At 53.6% G+C, this 24,157-nt stretch overlaps 1 protein-coding gene across 5 annotated transcripts in view; it reads left to right on the forward strand.

The window, feature by feature from the left end:
* Brsk2 (BR serine/threonine kinase 2) overlaps positions 1-23,353 on the forward strand; it is a 51,109-nt gene extending 27,756 nt beyond the window's left edge. The window contains exons 2-20 of one of the 5 annotated variants that reach the window (XM_028786874.1): positions 2,286-2,380; positions 3,690-3,775; positions 5,089-5,229; positions 5,542-5,658; positions 6,222-6,255; positions 6,409-6,477; positions 6,592-6,738; positions 8,097-8,128; positions 8,427-8,591; positions 8,792-8,889; positions 8,962-9,112; positions 11,105-11,170; positions 12,951-13,011; positions 13,784-13,991; positions 14,363-14,411; positions 17,611-17,734; positions 19,124-19,304; positions 19,381-19,470; positions 23,334-23,353. In XM_028786874.1, coding sequence (XP_028642707.1) covers positions 2,286-2,380; positions 3,690-3,775; positions 5,089-5,229; positions 5,542-5,658; positions 6,222-6,255; positions 6,409-6,477; positions 6,592-6,738; positions 8,097-8,128; positions 8,427-8,591; positions 8,792-8,889; positions 8,962-9,112; positions 11,105-11,170; positions 12,951-13,011; positions 13,784-13,991; positions 14,363-14,411; positions 17,611-17,734; positions 19,124-19,304; positions 19,381-19,470; positions 23,334-23,353 — 1,934 coding nt within the window. Of the gene's footprint in view, positions 1-2,285; positions 2,381-3,689; positions 3,776-5,088; positions 5,230-5,541; positions 5,659-6,221; positions 6,256-6,408; positions 6,478-6,591; positions 6,739-8,096; positions 8,129-8,426; positions 8,592-8,791; positions 8,890-8,961; positions 9,113-11,104; positions 11,171-12,950; positions 13,012-13,783; positions 13,992-14,362; positions 14,412-17,610; positions 17,735-19,123; positions 19,305-19,380; positions 19,471-21,700; positions 21,749-22,868; positions 23,087-23,333 lie in introns of those variants that run through there. The other 4 variants (XM_028786873.1, XM_028786871.1, XM_028786872.1 and 1 more) reach the window with 4 other exon arrangements.
* Positions 23,354-24,157: the final 804 nt, after the last annotated feature.

Below are 24,157 nucleotides of genomic sequence, written 5' to 3' on the forward strand. Positions count from 1 at the left end.
GAGTATGACTATACTGTGAACATAAGAGAGAGGACATGAGACATGTGCCATCTCTGCCAGGGCCCTGCATGTCCTGGGAGGTCAGTCAGTAAGCAGCTCGTGGTTCGGCTGCACTGTTGGTTTAATGGCTACAAGGTATGCTTGCCTGCTGAACTGTGATGACATATGGAACTCTTCATGTTCCTGCCAAGAAACTCCAGTGTTCCTGTCCCTCACATGCTGAGACATACAGTAAGCTGAAAAGCTGGGCCTACCTGCCTGGAACACAACCTGCCTGGAACACATTTGAGGATGCTTGCCATGCCTCTTCCTACCTGCCAGCCCTGCTCTTATGTCATCCTTGGGAAGAGCCTGGGTTTTTGCTCTCTGGGATCTTTCGAGGGGATACATTGTTTCTGGTGCTCTCATCCTTATGTAACTGGGTCTTACAGGTGTGTAGGAGCCCTGCCTCCTGGGCCAGAGGCTTCTATCCCTTGTCATTCTGTCCTTCCCCATTTCTTTTGTACCTCCAGTCTCATTTCATGAACTGGATGGTTTTACCAACTCCTATGAGCTGTCTGACCAAGTGCAGATGAACTTGTATCTTAGTCCAATGCCACAACCCATGTGGTTACTGAATCATGGATTGTAGATTACTAGGACCCTTGCCCTCCTGGCTAGTTCTCGTTCTCCTGGTCTGAGCAGGAATCACGAACATTCATGCTGCATCAAAGACAGCCAGCAAGAGGTACCAGTGCCTGTGCCAGGCCTCAAAGATTGCTTCCCTGGCTAAGATGCTCCACTGTGGCTACGTCTCAGCTAGGGCTCTCACATGGCAGGCAGCCTGGACTTTCCTCATCATGAAAACTCAGCTTTGCACTTAGTTACCCAGGTCCAAGCTCCAACTGGGTTCTGAAACCACATCTCTCTTGTCATCTTAATCAAAATGTGAACTGTCTTTCCACACACTTATCTTTATGTTCATTTTTTTGGCCAATGTGTGTAATACTGTCATGTGCATGTATATGTACATACACATGCACATACACACATGTCTGTGTATGTTTGTGTGTGTGAGAGTGTGTGCATGCATGTATGTGTTTTCTTTTCAAGCTACAATATCTCTTTGATTTGGTTGGTGAATGGATCTTTTGTAGAGGAGGGAAATAATGTCCCATGTGGGAAATGTTTCTCTTAGCCCTACCCTACCTTTCCACTGATTTTGCCCTGCACTGTTCTCATGTCTTCTGTTATGCCTCATTCTGCTGGGACAATATCTAGGCTCACCCTGAGTTGGAAAGAGCAGTGTCTGCCTCGTGGCCGGTGAACTTGGTCTAGCTTTGCTTCCCATTGGTCGTCATGGATCCCAGAGAGGACCCCTGCTACCTCCTCCAGCCTGCCTAGCACCCAACCCATATGTTTCATGCTGGACACTCGAACCTCCTCCAGCTTCAGGCACTAGCCTCAAGCTAGACTCCTCCATGTGGGACGTGTTCAGGGGCTGGGAATGAGAGGGTGCTGGGGTACAGAATACAACCCCTGTAGAGGTCTACAGCTGAAGGGTCTTGAGTAAGATTGTGTTGGAGGGCAGAGTGGCTCTGGACCCAGAGCATGTTGCCTCTTCAACTGGAGATGCACTTGGCTTAGAGGAAGGACTCTGGTTACCTGGGAGAGGGTCAAGGGTAAATGAAGACCTCAGGTTTCAGGAGGGATCTGGTTTTGGTGCAGCAAGCCACTCTTCCATGGACCCATTCTGATCAGTGAGCAAGGTGGTCAATGGCCAGGGTCTGAACAGCTTGGGAATTGCAAATCAAGATGCAGAGCTCTCAAGTGAGGATGAGGTCCCTGCTATCTAGGGTGGTGTCTTGGGGTTTTATTGCTGTGAAGAGACATGATGATCAAGGCAGTTCTTATAAAGGCAAACATTTAATTGAAGCTGGCTCACAGTTTCAGAGGTTTAGTCCATTATCATCATGGTGGAAAGCATGGCAGCATCAGGCAGACTCAGTACTGGAGGAGCCAAGAGTTCTACATCTTGATCCTGAGGCAACCAGGAGAAGTCTGTCTTCTGCAGGCAGCCAGGAGGAGGGTCTTGTCTACACTGAGAGGAGCCTAAATATAGGAGGAGACCTTAAAACCCACCTACACAGTGACACACTTCCTTCAACAAGGTCACACCTTCTAATAGTAGGACTCCCCATGGGCCAAGCATTCAAACGCACGAGTCTATGGCGGCCAAACATATTCAGCCCACCACAGGTGGTCATGATGTAGTGCTGGGGCTGAGTCTGGCCTCTCTTCTACAGGCTTGGTAAAGCTGGGAATCCACTGTGTCACCTGCCAGAAGGTCGCCATCAAAATCGTCAACCGTGAGAAGCTCAGTGAGTCGGTGCTGATGAAGGTGAGGCAGTGGGCTGAGGTTGGAAGGGTCACCACCTGGAGGGATGGACCTAGGTATCTGGGACTCACATAGATGGCTTCTCTCCTACCTCTAACCCAGTTGAACCCATGAAGTCCTGTCTATTCTGGCTGGAGTAATACCAGCATGGCTTCTGTGATATTCCATCCTAGGAAGGGTTCCATGTGTCTTGACCCTGCTAGCCTGGGGAACAGGTCCACAATGGACAGTGGTATTACTGCTGCCAACATGGTCTGATTAGAATGAGGAAGTGCCCCTGACCTCTGAGAACCCTCTTATCAGGACCAAGCTGCTCTGGAGAGGGCTGGATAGGCTCCAGCTCCTGATGTGGTGAAGCTCAGCGACTTAAGTAGGTAGCAACTGTAAGGAAGATAACAGCTTGGGTGAAGTGGAGAACTTTTGGCACTGATGGACTGACCAGTTTTGAACTGGAGACAGATTGGCTGGATATATTCCATGGTACAGTGTCCCTGAGATATGGGGCAGGGTTTTAGTACTGTGGGCATTGTACTAAATGGGACCATATGGGTATAACCTATGGGCCAACAATGGAAAGGGCTTCTCTGGAGGAAGATCTGGAGTCTAGGGCCAATAGTACTTGTTCCCTCCTAATACTGACCCCTACTGAGTAGTTCCTCTGTGGGACCACTGTGTCAGTCTCTCAACTCCCACTGTCCAATAAGGCCCAGTCAGTGAGACCATCTGGGAAAAGGGCAGATCTATAGCTTTGGGACTTTGGGGACAGAGAGACCTATGAACAGTTAGTACCTATCACAGAGTAGTGGCTTCTCCTTGCCAGTGCATGTGGGGCCAAGGTGGCTATGAGCAAAGCTATGTTCATCAGAGTTCTAGACTTAAACTCAGAAACAGACCTGGGCGTGGAGGGGGCACTAGAACAGACTCCATATTTCCTTTCAAGAATAGTGATAGCCTGTAGCCTGTAGAAGAGGACCCTGTCCTCTTGCATAGGACCTATCACACAGTTCCCATACCCTGCATGTGCATGCACTGCAGCCCCCCTACACATATACATAGAGCAGCAAGAACACTCACCTCCAGCTCTATCCTGGTCCCTACTGCCAACTGATGCAGAACTCCTGCCCAAAGCATTTGTCCTGACATTGGCTCTTCCCTGGCCTCCTGGGACAGGTGACCAAGCTGCAGATATCCCTTCTATGCAGCTCAGCCCCAAGTGCAGTGCCACAACCATAGAGACAATGCAGGTAGCCTAGGCAAGGCCTATCTGAGTGGGCTGTGATTGGCTGCGGGCAGTGACATAGTTTCTCTGCAGGTGGAGCGAGAGATCGCCATCTTGAAGCTCATCGAGCATCCCCATGTACTGAAGCTGCATGACGTCTATGAAAACAAAAAATATTTGTAGGTATTGCTGGGCCTGGAGAGTGGGGGAGGCCAGGGGGTAGGGGAGCTACGAGGCATGCTTGCATTTGGAAAGCTGGCTGTGTTAGTGTTGCCATCCAGCTGAGGGGCTCTCAGACCTGTGGCTGGTGTTCCTGGGGATCTCCAGGCTGTTAACTTGAGGCCAACAAAAGAAAGGGCTTCTCTGGAGGAAGATCTGGAGTCTAGGGCCAGTAGTACTTGTTCCCTCCTAATACTGACCCCTACTGAGTAGTCCCTCTGTGGGACCTCTACATCAGTCTCTCAACTCCCACTGTCCAATGAGACCAAGGCTCAGAAAGACAGTCTGGAAAGAGGGTAGATCTATAGCTTTCCAGGGCCATTAGGAGGCCAGGGAGCTGGGTCATGAGTGACGTAGCTTGGTCACTGCCTAGTGGGTAAGTCTGGCTACTGTGTTAGTTACTGTGACCACGTATCTGACAGGAAACAGCCTGAAGGAAGAGTTGATTTTTGCCCTTTTGAGATGTGTGGTGAGAGTGGGGAATCAATGAGTGAGGCACCAGCCTCCATGAGTCTGGGGGCTGGGCTTTGATAATCCTAGACCTCTGTGATGGTCAGAAGGGAACTGGGGAGGGGCTCTCCTGAGGCAGTGCTAGCCTCTCCCGCTGTGTCCCCAATGCTGGTCGCAGTATGGTTGCTCTGTAGGATCTGCTTTGCCTCCCTAATTTTTACTAGATCCCACAAGGCTTAATCACTGGGCTTGGGACCCCAGGTCAGCTGACTACTGTCAGCAGGTCCCCACCCAGCCTAGATTTCTTTCTAGTACTATTGATCCCTGTTACTAAATGAGAAGGCCCCTGACTATGTCACTAGCTGCCCTTTGTTCTTTCTCAGAGGCCTTATCTATCTTGAAAGTTTGTTCAGTCTGAGCTCATCAGACTGTAGCCTACATATCCTCTTGAGTCTTATTATACAGCTGAGTTCCCAGGGGACCTGCACTTTCCCCTATAAACCAATACCCTCTGGTTCTGCTGTATAGCAAAGACCCCAAGGGACTGATATAAAACTGGGCAGGAAGGAGATGCCAGGCTCTGCTGGATCAGCCTCACTCCATTCTGTGGTTTCCTGACCCACCGCCCAGCTACAGGGGGTCCATATGATCTTCACTGGGACCTAGCTGCCTGGTGTGAGAGCCACTAGGAGCCACAGCAGGTGGGCCCTCTTTGGGGCCTTACTCTGGGTCCTGCATGAGGCTTCTCTGACTAGGCAGCAGGAGGCTTCTCTGACTAGGTAGTCATGATGTTGGCACTGATGGCTCCTGCCCCATTCCACAGATACCTGGTGCTAGAACATGTGTCTGGGGGAGAGCTGTTCGACTACCTGGTGAAGAAGGGCCGACTGACCCCCAAGGAGGCCCGCAAGTTCTTCCGGCAGATCATCTCTGCACTGGACTTCTGTCACAGCCACTCCATATGGTGCGAGCCAGGCCAGGCTGGGTCAGGCCTGCATCTCAAGGGTGGAGGGCTTCTTATGGGCTTTGTCTAGGCCTTGAAAGACAACCAGGAGCCTATGTTGGCTTCCTCCCTGTCAAGGGCAGAAGGACACAGCATCCCTGTCACCAAGACCAAGAAGACCACTTAGTGTTAGCTGCCTGTATATTGTATGCTTAGGTTGTCACAGGCCTGCCCCTGTGACAGGAGTTTGGAAGAAGGAGCAGTCTTCATCAGCGTGGGAGTGGGGAAGTGGGTGCTGGCTGCATTTAGGCTCATCTGGCCCTTACTCCCCAGCCATAGAGACTTGAAGCCAGAGAACCTGCTGCTGGATGAGAGGAACAACATCCGGATTGCAGACTTTGGCATGGCATCCCTGCAGGTGGGAGACAGCCTGCTAGAGACTAGCTGTGGGTGAGTGAGTGGTGCCCCACAGGCTCATGACATGGCCCTTGGGGGTATAGATACCACAGCCACTTCTACCCAGACTGGACAAGCTTTGAGACTAGTGGCCTGTGGCTGAAGAGCTATAGGACATTCTGGTGGGAAGCCCAGGTAGTTGCTCTCACAGCACTAGAGCTGGACTGAGGGCAGAAGGCAGGACTCCTGTCCTTATAGTAAGCATATGGAGATGCTTTGTCTGGCACAAGCATCTTCTTTCCATGGTGGGAGCCAGGAGACAGTTTCATTGAGCCTTCTCTCCTGGGTCTGGATAGATTGGCAGCCAGGTCTAAGCAGAGCAGTCCCCAGGCTCCAGACCTCCATCCCTATCAGAAGAGAATAGGGCATTTAGGTTATAAGGACTTGGTCTCAAACCCATTCAACCTCCTGGAGCCAGCCAGCCCAGCAGTGGCCTGTGGACCTCACATGCAGGCTTCCTAGGGCAGAGCTCTTGTGGAGAAAGCCTCAGGGAGGGTATAAGGGTCTGGGCTGTATACCCTGGCCTCCTGCCCCCTGACCTTCTGATTTTCCCTTAGATCTCCACACTATGCCTGTCCAGAAGTGATTCGGGTAAGCAATCACTGGGGTCCCTGTGGTGGAAGGGCCCCTCATCCTGTACCACTGGGCTAGACACAGCTCAGCTGTCTTCCCTCAGACCCACTCCCCCACTAGATACCCTTACCCTGCACACTGCCAACATCTGCCATTGCCCTCCTCCCACAGGGCGAGAAGTATGATGGCCGCAAGGCAGATGTGTGGAGCTGTGGTGTGATCCTGTTCGCCTTGCTGGTGGTGAGCCCCACCCACCTCACCTTTTTGTTCCATTCCCCTATCTCCCCACATCCTCTCCCCCGTCCCTCCTCTTATGCTACTACCCATGATGAGTGCTGTCCTGCCTACCCACAGGGGGCCCTGCCCTTTGATGATGACAACCTGCGGCAGTTGCTGGAGAAGGTCAAGCGTGGTGTGTTCCACATGCCACACTTTATCCCGCCAGACTGCCAGAGTCTCCTGCGTGGCATGATTGAGGTGGACGCAGCTCGGCGCCTCACGGTGCGTCCTGTCTGCCCCTCTGCTCTACTCAGAACTTGAGTGTCCATGGGGAGCCAGTCCCTTGTGCATTTTCGTTGTCCCTTAACACCATCTCCTGGACCTGTCCTCCTCAGACAGTCCTGTACTGGTAGAATCTTAAGCATCCATCTCTGGCACTTGCTCCTGGGCACTTTAGGGGGAAAATGTCCCGAAGGGCGGGGCTTCCCACCTGTGTCTGAGTGTGTGCTGTAGACATAGCACATGCATATTGATGTGAGTCTGTGTTGTACCAGATGGATAAGCTCAAGTGTGAGTCTGTGTATGCCACCATGTGTGCCCAAGTATGTGTGGGGAGAGTTTGTATCCAACTGTGGGAAAAACTGCACAACTGGGCAACATGTGTGTGATACCTGTGCGTGTGTGTGTGTGTGTGTGTGTGTGTGTGTGAGGCGCTGTGGCCAGCTGCTATGAGGACAGTATATGCTCAGCTTGGGAAGCATGTCCTCAGCTGTGTGTAGGGGGAGTCCTCAGGTGTATCTCACCTACACACAGCAGTATGTGGGTACAGATGTGCAGTGTGTGTATGTGGCTGTGCGCAGCAGCATGTGAGTGCCCGTGTGTGTGTGTGTGTGTGTGTAATCTGTACATAATTGTGTATATGCCCAGGCATAGGGGCCCTGTGCCCAAATCTTAGGGGCACAAGTATGGTAGGTAGCAGCCCCGAGCCTACGAGAGCTCAGGTGAGCCCTGGAGGGTTTGCCCTCCTTTGCTGCCATCTTGCCCCTCTGCCATCCTTGTGGTATGCCTCTTGGCAATGTGAGCCTCACAGCTCCATCAGCTGTGGGGCAGACAAAGGTGTGAGGGAAGTCCCAGCGCTTGTTTTGAGCATACAGCATCTGCCCATGTAAAAGAAGCAAGATGCCTGGTGGGCTGACCTTTTCTAGAAGAGAAATTATCTGCTCTCTCCCACAAAACAAGTTATCCCTGTCTCTGAGTAAGGATGGAGAGAAAGATGTAATGGGTTACCCCAGCCTCCTGCCCGCACCTGCACCCAGCCCCTCCCAGCCGCCTGGCTTTGCTCCCTGGACTGGTTCCTCACATAATGCCTCTGATCTAGGAGGGTCCAATCAGGCAGGACAGGTGCCCCCATGGCGCTGCTTGCTTCCTTGCCTCTCTTTTCCATGGACCCCTGTCCCCCAGCCTCTCCTTCCCTGGCTTTATTTCCTTTGCATCTGGGGTGGGAGCAGGAGTAGGGGTGCTGGCCTGGGCCTCTGAGAATGCAGCCCCTGCCCTGCCTTCTCCTATTCTCCCACTCTGGCCCCCTACCTCCTAACGTGGGCTCCCCCTGGTACTAACCCCCTGTTTCTCTTTCCTTGTAGCTAGAGCACATTCAGAAACACATATGGTATATGTAAGTAGCTTCTCTGCCCACTAACGCCTGCTTTGCCTGTTGCTGTGGCCTGCAGGGCCTGCTAGGAAGGGGGGGAGGGTGCCAGCCAGCTCTGGGCTGCCCTAGCCTCACTTTCTATCTCCCTGAGCGGCTGTTACAGGATGCAGGAGGTTTGCAGGGCAGGGTGCAGGGACAGCATCAGGACTTGGGCTAATGTAAGGGTGGATCTCCCACCCTCCTGGCCACTTCAGGGTGGGTGGAATGGTTTCAAGATAGGCCAGAAATGAGTGACTGCTGCTGGGTGCCCTGTCGTCCACAGAGGCGGCAAGAATGAGCCAGAGCCGGAACAGCCCATCCCACGCAAGGTGCAGATCCGCTCACTGCCCAGCCTGGAAGACATTGACCCTGATGTGCTGGATAGCATGCACTCACTGGGCTGCTTCCGAGACCGCAACAAGCTGCTGCAGGACCTGCTGTCTGAGGAGTATGTTGAGGTGGGATAGGGGTGCTTTAGTCACTAGGCTCCACATCCCAAGGTCTAGCTGCTCTAGGGGGCAGCCTGGTTGGTTCCTGTGGATCCTCTTAAGGTAGGTGGCCATAGCCAGAGTAGAGTCCCTGCAAGGCCATTATCAGGTAAACCCATGTCACCAAATATACATCCTTGGCACCTCTTACCTGCTGCAGGGAGAATCAGGAAAAGATGATTTATTTCCTCCTCCTGGACCGGAAAGAACGGTACCCCAGCCATGAGGATGAGGACCTGCCCCCCAGGAATGAGATAGGTACAAAGCTTCCACCCTACCCCATCTCCCGTTTCTGGCTCTTACCCCAGTCTGACCCCAGTCTTCACACAGACCCTCCCCGGAAGCGTGTGGACTCCCCGATGCTGAACCGGCATGGCAAGAGGCGACCTGAGCGCAAGTCCATGGAAGTGCTCAGTGTGACAGATGGTGGCTCCCCAGTACCTGCACGGAGAGCCATAGAGATGGCCCAGCATGGCCAGAGGTATGTGCCTGCCCTGAGGGCCCAAGCCTCCCTCCTGTTGCCCAGGCCAGGGAAGTATCAGGTTCTTAGTCTACTACCCTTAGTTGGGGCTTGCTTGTCTCTGCCCACTATCCCTGGGATCTGGACTGAGGCCCCTGGATTGGGCTGGCATTCACTATGCTACGCATGCTGGCTGGCTGCATGGGCTGAGCTGGGCTGCACTGAACTGAGCTGACTGAGCTGGGCAGGATAGGGGGACTGGACTGGATTGGGCTGGGTTAGGTTAAGCTGGATGGTACTTAACTGACTTGGGGTTGGCTGGACTTGACTAGTTGTAGTGGGCTGAGCTGTGCTGGCTGGACAGAACTGAAGTGGACTGGGGTGAGCTGGAATGGACTAGACTGAGCTGTGCTGGCCTGGATTAGCCTAGGCTGGGCTAGACTGAACTATTCTTGTGTGGTCTGCCTGGACTGTCTGAGATTAAATTGGACCAGATGGTCTTATCTGGGCTAGCTCTACTTATCTAGCTGCACTAGACTGGAATGAACTGGTCTGTGCTGAGCTTGCCTGGACTGAGCTGGTCTGGCCTGGACTTTATAAACTAGCCTGTCCTGGGCTGGGCTGACTTGAGCAAGACTGAACTAGACTGGACTGGACCAAATTAAACTGGGCTGAACTGAAGTGGGATAGACTGGACTAGGCTGGGCTGAGCTGTGCCTGGCTGCTCTGTTCTTGGTTGAGCTGGGCTGTGCTATGGTACAGCTGTGTTCAGAGCCCCTTGCTCATCAGGCTTGTCCCTCCCTGGTGCTTGGCTGTCTCTGATCTGGATTGAGCTGGACTGTGGTGTGGTACAGCTTTGTTCAGAGACCCCTGCCCAGCAAGCTCGTCCATCCCTGGTGCTTGGGCATCTCCAGGTGTCCAGTAGCAGTACTGTAGGCAAGATGTACAATTCAGGAGAGTGCTGAGTAGAAGGGCACTTAGAGCCTGCAAAGCCTGCCCTGGCTGAGTAGAGCTACCTAATGGGCAGGGGTCTTGGTCCTCTGTAAACAGACCTGAGCTGGGAGATCCCACAGGCCTTGCCAGCAGTCAGTATTGTACTCTGCACACAGCACCCACTGCCCATTCTTCCTGCTGGGAGCTTCGGTGCCAAAGCCAGCTAGGTCTGCCCCTGAATTTGTCAGTAACTGGGAGCCATGTCATGGCTCGGTAGTCATCAAGATAGCATTTCCTCTGCCTTGACTTTAGAGTGCTGATATTTCAGACCTACTAGGTCCTCCCAATGGATCCAGGCTAGCTCATGTTTTAGTCTCAAAATTTCACTCCTTGAGAAACTTCTAACTTTTTAGCAAGCCATGGCTCACAGTCCCTTGGCCTCTGGCAACAAGGTGGGAACAGCAAGAGTCCCTCTTGGCCATGTTCTTACCTAAGCCTTCTCCTGGATTCTGCCTCTTGTGGATATGTCTCGCCTCAGCAGAACTCTCCCAGTAGCTCTAGTATATACCACGTACTCAAGAGATGGTTTTCTTTCCTTGACCTCTCTTGAATTCCAAAGGGTAGCTAAGGATCAGTGCTCAGCTCTGAGCTTCCTGGCTTTTAATACAGCTTCTAGGCCTAGGTACTGCAAGGTGGGCCCATCTGTGGGATAGTGGCTGTCTCCAAGGGAATCTGGAAGGCACTTTGTCCTGGCACATCTAGCCTGCTTCTGCTCTGGTTTTGCCACTTGACCCTGAGCTCTGATGGGACCACTGGTGGGGACAAGGGATTCTGTGGCTGGTGGTGAGTCTAGACATGTCTGAGCTTGGCTACCTCCCTACCTGGAAGGTCACCCAGGGCAGGCTGTGCTGTGGCTTCTGTCCCCCTCTTCTCTCTTCATCTCTGTACCCTGGCCTGGGGTTGGTGGGCCATGCTTGGAGGGCTTGCTTGGTGTGGCCAGGCAGCAGATGGCCCAGCAGCTGACCTGCGTGCGTGTGGCCGGGGCAGTAACTCTCTTTTCTCGCTTTGTTCCTGCTGTAGTAAAGCAGTGTTCAGTAAAAGCCTGGATATCGCTGAAGCCCATCCCCAATTCAGCAAAGAAGACAGGTATACACCCTGCCCATCCAATTCGTCCTCCCAGCCCTAGATGCAGGACTCCTGCCTGAGCCGGGCAGACAGAGGCGGGCCTGGAGGCAGTGCTTACTGACAGATACTTCCACCTCTCCTTTCTGGAAATGGAACTACCTAGGAGGTCAGGGGAAAGAGCCTGGCCTGGGCAGCTATAAGGATGCAAGGAGGGGTGGGGTTGCTGGGGTAAGGCCTATGGCCAGCCCAAGCCAGAGGCCCACATACTCAAGGCTTGCATGGGCCCAGGGCGGTAACTCTGTACCCTGCACAGACCTGTCTTGTGGTTGCAGGCCTGCCGCCCCCTGCCACTCTTTTATCCAGATGGCTGTCCAGTTTAGATGAAGTGGCTAAGTGCCCCTGGCAGGTGGCAGGAGGCCAGCAACAGCTGTTGCCCACTTGTGCTGCTGATTGGCTGGCCCATATCCTGTTGAGCTGCATACTGCCCGTACCTGCTTGTGCCCCTTCCTGCTTGCCTCTTGCCTCGGGGCTGGGATCATCTTTCCTACTTTGGACAAATTGCAGCTCAGTTCCAGCATGCTAGACAGAGGAGAGGTTGATGTGGCTTCCATGCTTATGTCTCAGCTTCCCTTCTTCTTCCCTTGTGCCCAGCAGTGTGCTCCTGTCTGGTTTGGTGGGATCACAGGTCTAGTCTAGGCCTCACTGCTTGTGGCTGTGTCCCCTCTCTCCTGGCTCCTGGTATCTCCATCCCTATCTCCATCTTCTCAGGGACTGGCTCCTAGCTGTACACCTGGACCTTTGTTCCAGTGGGGAGCCCTGGTACCACCCTGACTAAGGCATGCTGCCTTGGCCACAGGAATCCATTGTTCCTCAGTTTCCTTTAGCAGTGGAGAAACTTGGAAGTCATGGACACAGGGTTCTGGTTACAGGTGTTCTAGGAGCTGGCAAGGAGCCAGCTTGCCTAGGTGGAACCAGAAACCCATTGTGTATAGTCTAGTTAGTGGTGGGCAGGCCAGGGCAGTGCAAGCTGGTCTAACGTTCTTTCATCCTCTTTTGTCCTGTGGCTGCACCCTACCCCCATTTTTCCCCCCAAAGATGGCAGGTCCCACAGCCAGAGGTGAATCTGTGTTTTTGTGTCCATTCTCATGGTGAGCTGGATGGAAGGCCTGGTCTCTGATCTGCAGGGCAGCTAGCTGTTCATCATGGCGTAATGGACACACAGGGCTAGTAACTGCTCCCAGCTACTTGCAGGCTAGGTCTTCAGCCCAGTGGACAATAGTGGGTTAAGATGAAGGCTGTGGGTTGGCCCTGGGCTTCTCTTGTAAGTAGCTGTGGCTATGAAAGGACTGGGCAAGCACTCATGTGTGAACCATATACTGAACACTGGAGAGAGTACAGCCCTGGAGAGGCAGGAAATGGTGCCAGGGTCATGGAATGCATGAGACTGGATCTCGTTCACAGGAGTCCCCCATAGCATGTCCTTGCATCTCAGTCCACAGTGTCTGTGGACTTCTGTTGAGAGCCCCTTAGTACCTTTTCCTGTGCCTTGTCTGGGGTCGATGGTGGGTGGCTCCTCTGTGTGTGAAGGAGCCCCAGGGACCCTAGATACATACTGGGTGGTGACAGCCAAGGTCAGCAGGATGGCCCCGGACACAGCTGTGCCTCTAGAGACCTTCCTCGGCACGGTAGAAGCCTTGGAGCGCTGGGTCAGGACCCCAGGCTTACTAGAAAGGCCAACTAGGGGACAGGAGCCAGGAGCCCTCTCCTGCTAAATTGACAGACGCTCTGCTTTGTTCTCCAGATCTCGATCCATCAGTGGTGCCTCCTCAGGCCTTTCTACGAGCCCACTCAGCAGTCCTCGGGTGAGTGACTATCCCTCCTAAGCCTTAGGTTACAGGGCTAGCCTCAGGAAATTAAAAGGGATCAGAGTGCCCAGGGGTGGGGTGCAGGGCCTTGCACAGAGGCCTCCTTTGTGGGCACCCTCCTGGCTGCTGCTCTGCTGCTGGGCTCTGGCTAACTGCATGTTCTTTTGTTTTGTGTTGTCTGTTTTCTTGTATGTCTCTTGTTTTGTTTTTTGTTGTTGTTTTGGTTTTACTTTTTATTTTTTGTGGCAAACCTTCCCCTTGTCTGTCCCCTCCCTCTGGTCCTGCTTGGGTTTCCTGCTTGAATGCTATTGCTGATCCTGGTTGCTATGTGTGCATGTGGGTGGGGTGGGGACGGGCTCCACTTCGCGGCCACCCCTCCTGACGTCACTCTGCATCACTGTAGCCTGTTAGGAAGTTTGTCCTGCCCCCTCTGCCCCCTGAGCTCCCCTATGTGGCTTGCCCCCTGGCCACCTCCTCGGAGCCTGAAGCTTGTCGGAGCACCTCTCGGCCAGGACACGTCCTCTCTCCACAGGCCGCTCTGCGGCCCAACCCCAAGACTCAGACCTTGCCGTGCAAGGCCAAGCTGACAGACAAGCCGCTGCAGGGCACCAAGTCCAACCCGCTCCCAGCCTGCACCCAGACCCAGCCTCCTGGAGCCAGCCTTGGCACTCCACTGGCCCTGTCCCCTGGGCCACCCACCCTGCCGGCCCCTGCCCGGCTCCTGCCAACTGGGACTGAACCAAACACCAAATCTGTCCCCATCATACAGGTGACCCCTCACCCCTCACCAAGGGGTAGTCCCCTTCCTACCCCCAAAGGGACGCCTGTCCACACGCCAAAGGAGAGCCCAGCTGGCACACCCAACCCCACACCACCATCCAGCCCTAGTGTTGGAGGAGTGCCCTGGCGGACACGACTCAACTCCATCAAGAACAGCTTCCTGGGCTCACCTCGCTTCCACCGCCGGAAACTGCAAGGTTAGCACTGATGTGGGGCTGGGTAGGTGGTGGAATCTGCATGGGGGGCTTGCACTGCTCAGATGGAACATGCCAACAGCTGGCATCTGTGGGCCTCTCCACAAGCACTGGCCTCCCAGTCTAGCCTGTACCCTCTTGTCCCAGAACTTTTCTATCATCTTCTAGGCAGCAGCTATGTTCAGCAAGGCCTGTTGGGTAGTCAGGAAGCCTACAGGTCTTGGGCTGTGCTGGGGCCTGGAAAAACACAATGGGGCTTCAGCACCAGAGCATGGACAACACAATGGGGGGGGGGGACACAAAACAGGCATGGTCCTGAGACTCAGACCTGCAGCACTCACCAACCTTGACTCTTTGTCCTTTCCTGTGCACAGTTCCCACGCCAGAGGAGATGTCCAACCTGACCCCAGAATCCTCTCCAGAGTAAGTGGCTTTGCTTGAGGCTAGTGAGAGAGGGACCTAGGATCTTTGCCATCAAGTAGGGAATAACCACCTGAGGGTTTTTGGTCCCTGGCCTGAACTCCTTGGGCCTGACCCAGCCCATGAGTCTTTATCAACTTTAGGTCCTGTCCACATGAGAAATGCTAGTGATGGGACATGTCCTAACTCTGCTCAGAGGACTCTAGAATTGGCTGGGGACAAGTGGGTGTCTTCTGGGTTTCCCTGGAGTCTAAGGGATGACAGGAAGGGTTTGGACATGAGGAGAAACAGGGTTGTGCTGAGAAGGAAGGACAGCTATAAGATACAGGGTCCAGGGAGAACACCAGGGTTATTGGCAGAAGCCTGAAAAAGACAGAGTATCTCTAGCCTTCAGCTGGAGGGAAGGGAGTGTAGGTTGGCCCAGTGTACCCACCCTGCAGATGCTGAGTACCTGTATACTGTGGCTTCTCTGTATCTTTTACAGTGGCCTTTCAGTAGTTACTTCCTTGGTAGCTACTAGAGTGAAAGTAGGAAAATATATGACTGGGGCAGGGGTTAGGGGAAAGCCCTGGCAAAGACCATTACATCATTGTAGCTGTGCGACTTCACACACATTGTAGCTGTGAGGCCAGACAAGAGGAAAGGCCTCAGCTGGATTGGTAGCATTCAGTAAGGACCTGTGAGCAGTTGCTTGCTCTGTGCTAGCAACTGACAGTAGCAGAGGTACTTGCTGTGCTTTATGTCCAGGTGGAGGTCAGAGGCCTAAGCTCACCATTAGCTGCCCTAAGGCTCTGGGGGCACAGGACCATTTTTGATTAGGTTAGGTCTTTATGTTGCTCTGTTAAAAGGGGTTGGAGATCTATTTATATATTTTAGAAAAGTAGGAAATTTGTGACCATAGCTTGAGAAAGACCTTTGGCTTCCACCACCTCCTCCTTGATCAAGACTACTCCCCAAGCCCTGCATACTGGCCCAGGAAAGCTTTGCACCCTCATCTTCTGTCATGAGCCTCTCACTGGCCATAACCTTCACAGAACCATAAACAGGCAAGGAGAGGTATCTGAGGAACTGGCTCCCTTTCTTGTCCATTTTGTCAGGCCAGCTGGCTAGAAGCCATGGGAACTATAGCAGTCTATAGAGTTCACCACCCTCCTTTCTCTCTAGTGCCTTCAGCTGGTTAGCTGGGGCCCATCAAGCTGAACATTTTTTGTCTACTGACTTAGGCCCTTCTCTCATGCACCTTTATGACTCACACCAAGAATTCTGTGTGCCCAGGCTACTACTAGGGCCCGGCAATATGGGTACCAGAGCTCTAGCATGGGCTATGTTACCATGCACCACACAATCTCCTCTGATCATCCAGCTTCTTTCAGATTTGGCCATGTCTCACATGCCATACCAGCCAAGCTTACACTTGTGATTTTCAGCCAGAAACTCTGTTTTCTAGAACCAGTTGTCTGATTTGAAATATCCTGAACACTGCTGGTCTCCAGGTCCAGGCATAGGCTTTGGGTACAGGTGGGACAAGGGCCTATACCAGGGGGCGGTACACACAGCACTGGACAGAGCTGACAAGAACACAGAAGGGCTGGGGTCTGTCTGCCACAGAGGCAAAAGAACCATCCCAGAAATGAATAAGAAGGGGGAAGTCACAACCAGGAAACCCTTCATATAGCCTAGATTAACAGTGACTTCATGCTGCCCAGCAGATACTCTCATTCATGCTGGCCACATGCCAGCCCTATCCCTGAACACCACTGTGGCTGCTGTTCCTGCTTCTCTCAGTTTCTAGCGTGAGTCTCTGGTACATGGGTGCATCTGACTGAGGGGCTGGCTGTGGCCCACTGTACTTATACCAAGCAGCTAGGAGTCTGCCTGGCCATGTTGACTAAGAGTTTCCATGAGACAGCCTGCCACTTAGCCTCCCTTAGGGTCTCTGGAACAGACATCTAGCAATGACTTCACTGGGCATTTCTGCTTTGTGGTCCCTAGGGCTAGGAAAGAATCTCTTCCAATTGCTAAGCTATCGTGGGAAGAAAACTAGTCCTGTAGATGGGCTGGGCTGGGGTATCTGCAGCTATTTGGGAATCCTGTCAGCAAAAGTGGCAACAACTCCAGCTATGTATAAGTCTAGAAGGGAATGGATGGGACCCCACATGTGAGGCTGGGAAGCTTGATATCTGCCTTCTATCCCCTTGGACTAGCAGAAGATTATACTTATGAGTGAAGTATCCACAACTCAGGAGATGGTATATGCAGTGATCGTGTTGCAGTAGAACTGGAGTTATACTGGTGGAACCTGGCCAGACAGCTGAGGCCAGCTGGGCAGCCTGAGTAGTGACCAAGCATGATGTCAGACTTTCATGGGAAGAAAACTAGACCTGTAGTTGGGTGGGCAGGGTGTGCCAGACCTGGATGAGGCTGTGGCTGTTGGAGCTCTGGGCAGGCCCTTCCTAACTGACCCTTAGGGTCTATCAGGGATCTTACAAGCTAAGGTATGGAGCCACATAATCTTTACTTAATATCAGAGAGCCCCACCAGACTCTGTAGCATGCATCAGCTTCTAGGGCTCTGGGAATATTTCTTCCAGGAAGGTGTAGAGTGAGCTTCCCCAAATGTAGGGACTGAAATAGAGGCCGAGACTTAGATACTCTCTCCTGTCCCCTGTCCTACACAGTGGACTGTCTAGCAAGTGCCACTCAGACATCTTGTGGGAGTCAAGGACTTGCAGTTGGGTATACGGTGGAGTGAAATTTATTGTTAAGGACATAGGATTGGGATTAGGTTTGTAGGGTAAAAGTTGGGATAAGCTGTTCATGTTACAGACATGGGGTATGGGTTAGTGACATGGGGTTCATACTGGGGATACAGGTATAGGTTTATGGATGTTGTGGTAAGGTTAGGGGTTATGGTTAGAGAGGTTTGGTTAGGGTTAAGCCTTTTGGTTTATTGTTACAATAAGAGGAGTTTGGTTAGGTTTTATCTTGTTTGTGGGGCAAGTTTAGAGGTGGGGATTGCCCTTAGTGTCGAATTGTGGAGTTAGGGGAGTATATGTGGTCAGGTTAGCATAAAGGCCGCATGGCTGGCCTGGGATGTGGGAACACTGCTCTGTAGTAAGGGCTCTACAGTCTCAACTCCTATAGAGGTTACAGAAGTGGACCAGGCATCATATTCCCATCATGACAGCCTCTGCTCTGTCTAGGCTGGCCAAGAAATCGTGGTTCGGGAACTTCATCAACCTGGAGAAGGAAGAGCAGATCTTTGTGGTGATCAAGGACAAGCCCCTGAGCTCCATCAAGGCTGACATCGTTCATGCCTTCCTGTCGGTGAGGCCATGGCAGAGCCAGGTGGACACTCACATCCATGAGCCCAGCCTCCAGGCAGACTATAGGACCTCTTATTCACACAAACTGTGTACACCTAACCCATCCTTTTGTTCTTCTGCCTGGACCACCACTGCCTACCTAGGCCTTCATCCTGCTGGGAGCTGCACACCACCTCTGGGAGTGGGGAGCTGCCTATGGCTGGGGTGTTCTGGTTTCTAGGTGAAACGTCGCGGAGACTGAGGGTGAAACACAGGTGGCCACATGAATTAAGAAGAGGCTGTGACTCTGAGGGTTCTGATAACACCCACTTAACGGCTTGAAGCCCAGAGTCTATTTCCAATGCTACTTCTTTATTTGAAATTTTTGACTTCCTGTGGCCCCCAGCTTGCCTGTAGAGGCTGGGGTTCTCAGAGTATGGAGGCATCTCTGGGTCCTGAGAAGCAGAAAGGCACATAAAGACTGGAGATGACACTTTACAGCCAGGATACAAACTCCCAAAGTACTCTTAGAATTGACCCTGTCCCTTGTGACTCCTGTGTAGGATTGCCTTATGCCGGGCCAGGCCTCTCGGGGACTTTGCTTAGCATGTGCCTCCCACCCCAGGGCCTCAGTCTGCTGACTTTTCATCATCTCTCTCATGAGTATTTATTTGAAGGTACCTGCTCTAAGGTGCTGTTGCCTCATTAGACATTCTGTCTAGGAGTCCTTCAAGTTTTCTAGCTGAAGGATTTCCTTGGTGCCCTGGGGACAGCTGAGAATGTCTGTTAGAAGCTTCAGGCCAGGGAAGGCCACTTCTTATAGAGTGGTTGTATTTGAGATTGGCCAGACTCTGGGTCTCCTTAGCATTCTTACCCTTTGATGTGAGCCTGTCTCCTCACCCCCATCGAATCCATCCCTTCACAAGGCCCCTAGGTTACCAGATCAGCCTGGGGCTCCCCTCTACTTCTCCATGCTGGCTAGTCCTGGAAGCTGGGGTGACCCTATCTATATCTGTTTTCGTTTTGCTCTTGCTACTGTCACGTCACTGTGACCAGAGTTCAGTGCTATGAATTCACACACCTCATAGCTTCCCTGGTCACTGCTGTGATGCTCCTTCATTCCTGCCCCTGACTCAGGATTGTAAGGCCATCTAGCCCTTTCCAGTTTAGGGTTTTTCTAGCGTGTACCCTGGCTGGCTGAGCAAAGGAGGCTCTGAAGTAAGTTTCTTGCTAGCTGTTAGTTTTCTGTGTTATGCTTGGTTTTTACGACTGGAGATGGTTTGGGGGGCTGGGTTTGTGTCTGGTGCCCACATAGTGCTGGCACTTCTGATGCCACCTCTGCAGAAAGCCAGGAGTGGGCTAGTGGGCCTTCTGGTAGGCTGCTCTCACGTCCAACCTGTACACACTACAGATCCCCAGCCTCAGCCACAGCGTTATTTCCCAGACGAGCTTCAGGGCTGAATACAAGGCCACAGGGGGCCCAGCAGTGTTCCAGAAACCGGTCAAGTTCCAGGTGGACATCACCTACACTGAGGGTGGAGAGGCCCAGAAGGAGAATGGCATCTACTCAGTCACATTCACTTTACTCTCAGGTAAGCCAGCCAACTTTGTAGCTGTGTTTCACTCTCACTGGTGCTTCCAGTGTCCTGACAGCCAGTCTTCCCCCAGGCCCCAGTCGCCGCTTCAAGAGGGTGGTGGAGACCATCCAGGCCCAGCTGCTGAGCACGCATGAACAGCCCTCAGCCCAGCACCTGTCAGGTGAGGCGGGGGCTCAGCACAGCGCCTATGGCTAGTGCTGCTTGGATGGGAGGTATGAGAGCTGACATGGTCTCCTACTCTGACGGATGCCCACCTCCCTGCCCTGAGCAGTGCTGCACCCCTCAGGGAGCAGGGCCCCTCCCCGGGCATGGTGGGCTGCATCACACTGAAAGGCGCCTCTTGTCCACCGTAGAACCACCCCCGCCAGCGCCAGGACTAAGCTGGGGTGCTGGGCTTAAGGGCCAGAAGGTGGCCACCAGCTACGAGAGTAGCCTCTGACGCTGGCAGGTAAGGTGTCCGGCCTGCTGCCGGGGAGGGGAGGGGCTGCGGGCAGGGCCTCCTGCAAGAGCCAGTCTTGTCCTAAGAGGGGCACCCTGTGCCCACTTCTCTGGCCTGGCTCCAGACAGGCCTATAGGGTCAGCACCTAGGCAGCTAGACATGAGGGCAGCCTAAGCAGGCTCTGGGAGTAGGGCCCAAGGCCCTGATCCTTGGGGCTCCCCTTGTAGCATCCTACAAGGGCTGGGGCTCCCTTCCTCAATGCCACTGACCACCAAAGCTCTGCCTTAAGCAGGATGGGGTCTGAGGCTCTAGTCCCAGTAGGGTGCTCAAGAAAGGCACCTGGGCTGCTGGTATTTATGGGAGGAAGCAGTACCTGTGTGTCTGGCCCTATGCATAGGTACACACGTGGGATCCATATGTCAGAGTAACAGCTAGGATATAGTCTATGTAGCAATGGGACAGGCTGATCGTATATGGCATGGGACTTGAGAAGCCTAGAAGAGATGGGATGTGGCTCAGGGCCAGCTTCTTTAAGCCCTATTCCCAACATACTGTCTCCACAGCTGGGGCTGTTAGGGTCACTTGTGTGTATGTAGGTGCGTCCCTCCTGTTCCTCATCCCATTCCATCCTCATTTCATTGCCTGTAGATGTGCTCCCACCATGGGCCTCATCATCCCCTGGCAGGTGGGGCTGGAGCTCTCAGCAGCCCTGGGCTCATTTAGCTACCCTACACTCCTTGGAAGAAATCAAACAAGCAGGGCCAGGTGCCCCTGGGGGCACTGTACTTCAGTCAACCTTATCTTTCTGGGGCTTTAGGCCTCCAACTTGGGAAGAGGAAAACAGGATGGGGAATAGCAGCAATAGTGGAAAACTGAGGACAAGGAATTACAGGCAGAGGCAGAGGCAGGCCAGGACTACTAATGCAAGTAAAGCCAAGGTCTCTAGCACACTGCTGGGGTTCTGCTCATGGTGACCAATCAAACATTGCAGCCCTCCTATACTCCTAAATATTGGACAGCTCTCCATGCCCTATCCTATGAATTGGTCTATCACACCCTCCACCCAGTGCCATGTTCCAGGTGTTGCAGGGAATATGGTGGGTGTGGCCTGTACACAGGATCCACCCACCAGTTCTACTCAGTCAACCCTGTCAGTGCTGGAGCCTACCCTTCAGACTGTTGGGCATCCATCCACCCATTCTTGGATCTTGGCCTGTCCCCCTGATCCCCTCCCATTGTGTCCTTGTGTCCTGGGCCCTTGTCCAATGAGCTTGGCTCCAAAGACCCTGCTGGAGGTAGGCAGAAGTATGGACTTCCAGGATACCTGAGGCCATCCAAACAGAGATCCTACTCAGGGAGAGGAGGCTGGGAGCCTCCAATGAGTAGGCCCATCGGACATGCCCCACCCAGGTCTCCTGATGCCAGCAGGCCCAGCATAGTGGGAGAGACGGGTGTTTGGAAGTCAGTGGGTAATGAGGTGCAGGCACGGTAGAGGTGGCCTGTTAAACTATGCCAAAGCAAGAGTTTGTCCAGCCCAGGGAAGACAGGCCTACCAGGAAAAAAGGTCAATCCAGGCTTCTGGCTTTGGCTATTGGAGGGTGACCTTCCACTATCTACCTTGCTCTCACCCAGCTGTAGTCATAGGCTTCTTCTGACCTAGGCCCTAGCTCTCAGCTCTGCCCCTTCCAAACTCTAACTTCCCTGGGCCTGCCTGTGACTCTACAAACTCAGCTCCTCTTTTCCAGCCAGTTAATATTCTTGGGCCCTGCCTACTCCTAGACCTTCTCTATATGAGCTCCAACCCCTCTGGACTCTGTCCACTCCTGGATCCAGCCTTCTCAGGACCCTGCCCCCTTCCCATCCTGGCTGGCTACAGGTTGCCAGCTATCCCCAGGTAGCAGGTGGGCAGCCTGTTCACTCTCTCCCTCCCTCTTTCCATTCTGTGCTCCAGACACCACTAACTGTATGGAAGTGATGACGGGGCGGCTTTCCAAATGTGGTAAGAACTCCTCATGCTCACTTGGCCCCTAGCCTGCCACCTCCACTGTGTGCCCCCACAGCCTACCCTGACCAGTGCTATCCCACTGTCCCTGGGCTGTCCTGGGTCCCCTGTGTATGCACAGGCATTGGACTACCCACCACCCCTGGGCCCCATCTTCTGTCAAGAGTAGTCTTAACCACTCACTTCCTGCTCCCCATTTCTACAGTCAAGATAGGTAGAGGAAGGACTAAAACTCTCAGAGCAGGAAAAGGTCCTTGTGCTCGAAGCCAATAAAAGTTCTACATGTAGCACTGCCCTGGAGGGCAAGGTGGACACCTGTCTATAGACCATGCCAGTCAGAAGAGGAGAGGTATGCAGCACTGGGCTTAGACTGAGGTCAGGTGAGGGAATGGAACTGAACTATCCAATTGGCCTAGCTGGGTAGTAAGCACAGGCCCAGGAGGGTGGAGGGTTACCCATTACTTCTGCCCTCTGGGACCAGAAATCCAGCTGTGGCTGCCTGTTCCCAGCTCCCTGCCTGTCTACCCACCATTAATCCTGTCTGCTGCTGAACTGTCTGTGCTAGCCAGGGCAGGGGTCTCCCTGTATGCTGCTGGTCACCGGCTCTGGCCACCCTTTCCAAGAGCAATCATTACCTATAAAGCAGCAGCCAACCCCAGGGTCCAACTCAGGCCTCATCTTTCTATTGCTCTTTCTACACCTCGGGTTGGCCAGCTCATGTGACCCTGACATTTGGGAAGGGAGGCCCAGGACTTTTGGGGCCACACTGGGTGAGGGAGGAAACTCACTACCTGTCCTGGGCCCCAGTTCTCAGAAGCAGCCCTCAGGTCCCATACCACTTTGTAAGTATGGAGGTCCGAGGGTCTATCCCACAGCAGCAGCCCCTCCCACTGCATTGCTCCTGGCACTAGGGACCCCACTGGCCGCCTGCCCACCCTGCTTGCTACCTGCCTGTCCTTGCTCTGCCATTCCATCTGACTTCATCTCGTTGGGTTTTTCTTTTTCTTGTCAAGGCTCCTTCGTTCATTTGTTTGTTCTTTCTCTCCTTTTCTCCCTCTCTCCCCTTGCCCCCCTTTTTTTCTTTTCTCTCTTTTTGTCTTCTGTTCTGTGTACCCAGGCACCCCATTGAGTAACTTCTTTGACGTAATTAAACAACTTTTTTCAGACGAGAAGAACGGGCAGGCGGCCCAGGCCCCCAGCACACCCGCCAAGCGGAGTGCCCACGGCCCCCTGGGTGACTCCGCGGCCGCTGGCCCTGGAGGGGACACCGAGTACCCGATGGGCAAGGACATGGCCAAGATGGGGCCGCCCGCCGCCCGCCGTGAGCAGCCTTAGACACTAGTCCCTCCCCAGCACAGCACAGCACAGCACAGCACAACACAGCACTGACTGTGGCCTTCTGCCGTCCTGTGTGGACCAGGCCCCACCTGCCTGCCCAGACCTTGTCTCAAGCCTGGGAGGAAAGGAGAGTGGCCAGGGCGCGGCCCGCAGGCTGGGCTGCTGGGCTTGCTCTCTTTTCTCTCTTGCGGTCTCTGTCTCTGCCTGTCTCTGACAGCATCGCTTGTTTCCGCTCTGATACCAGGAATTATCCCGAAAAGTTAACATGTCACCTCCACGAGGCCATCCTCTGTGCTGCGTGTGGACACTGGCTGACCGAAGGCAGCTGCTGCGGACCACCCTCCTCCTCCTCCTCCTGCTGCTGCTGCTGCTGTGCAGAGAGGCTAGCCCACTGTCCACCACCTCTGCCTGTTCCCTGGCAGCTCCGCATGGCCCAAGGGAGGAGGGCCTGCCGCCCAGGGGATTCCTCTTCTAGCTCAGCCACCCTGGATTCCCAGTGACCAGATCCTCAGCAGGGACAACCTGTCCACCATCTTCCAGGGTAGGGGACCATGGTGGGTGAAGCAGTGGGAATGGATTGTCCTCCACGCCGCATTTGGAGGCCTCCTGGGCCACTCACCTCACCTTTTCCACACGTTGGCCTCACCAGGGCCACCTCTTCTCATCTGCATCCATTGCTCCATCTTGCCAGGCTGCAGAGCTCCAGCTGTGGTGGGTCTCATGGGCTGAAGTGGAGATAAAAGACCTGGGTGCTCCAGCGCTGCCAGGGAGCTGGGCTGAGACCAGTATTATTTATTTGCTGTTTTAATTTATTGAGTTTCTTTATGTCTCTGTTCTCTGTTCAGGGAAGGGGGGAGTAGCAGCAGCGCCCCCCTGCCATCTGTCTGTCTGTTTGTTATGTCTTTCTGACTTGGGCAGGGTGGGTCCAGAGCCCAGGTTCCCTCTGAGGACAGAGCCGTTGTGGGGCTGGGGACAGTGGGGAGCCAGCCAGTGGATGCAGCACTGGCAAGCTACTGTAAACTTTAAAAGAATTCCTGCAAGATATTTTTATAAACTTTCTTTTCTTGG

Source organism: Grammomys surdaster, unplaced genomic scaffold (assembly GCF_004785775.1).
Source record: "Grammomys surdaster isolate TR1022 unplaced genomic scaffold, NIH_TR_1.0 125603, whole genome shotgun sequence".
Classification (NCBI taxonomy): Eukaryota; Metazoa; Chordata; class Mammalia; order Rodentia; family Muridae; genus Grammomys; species Grammomys surdaster.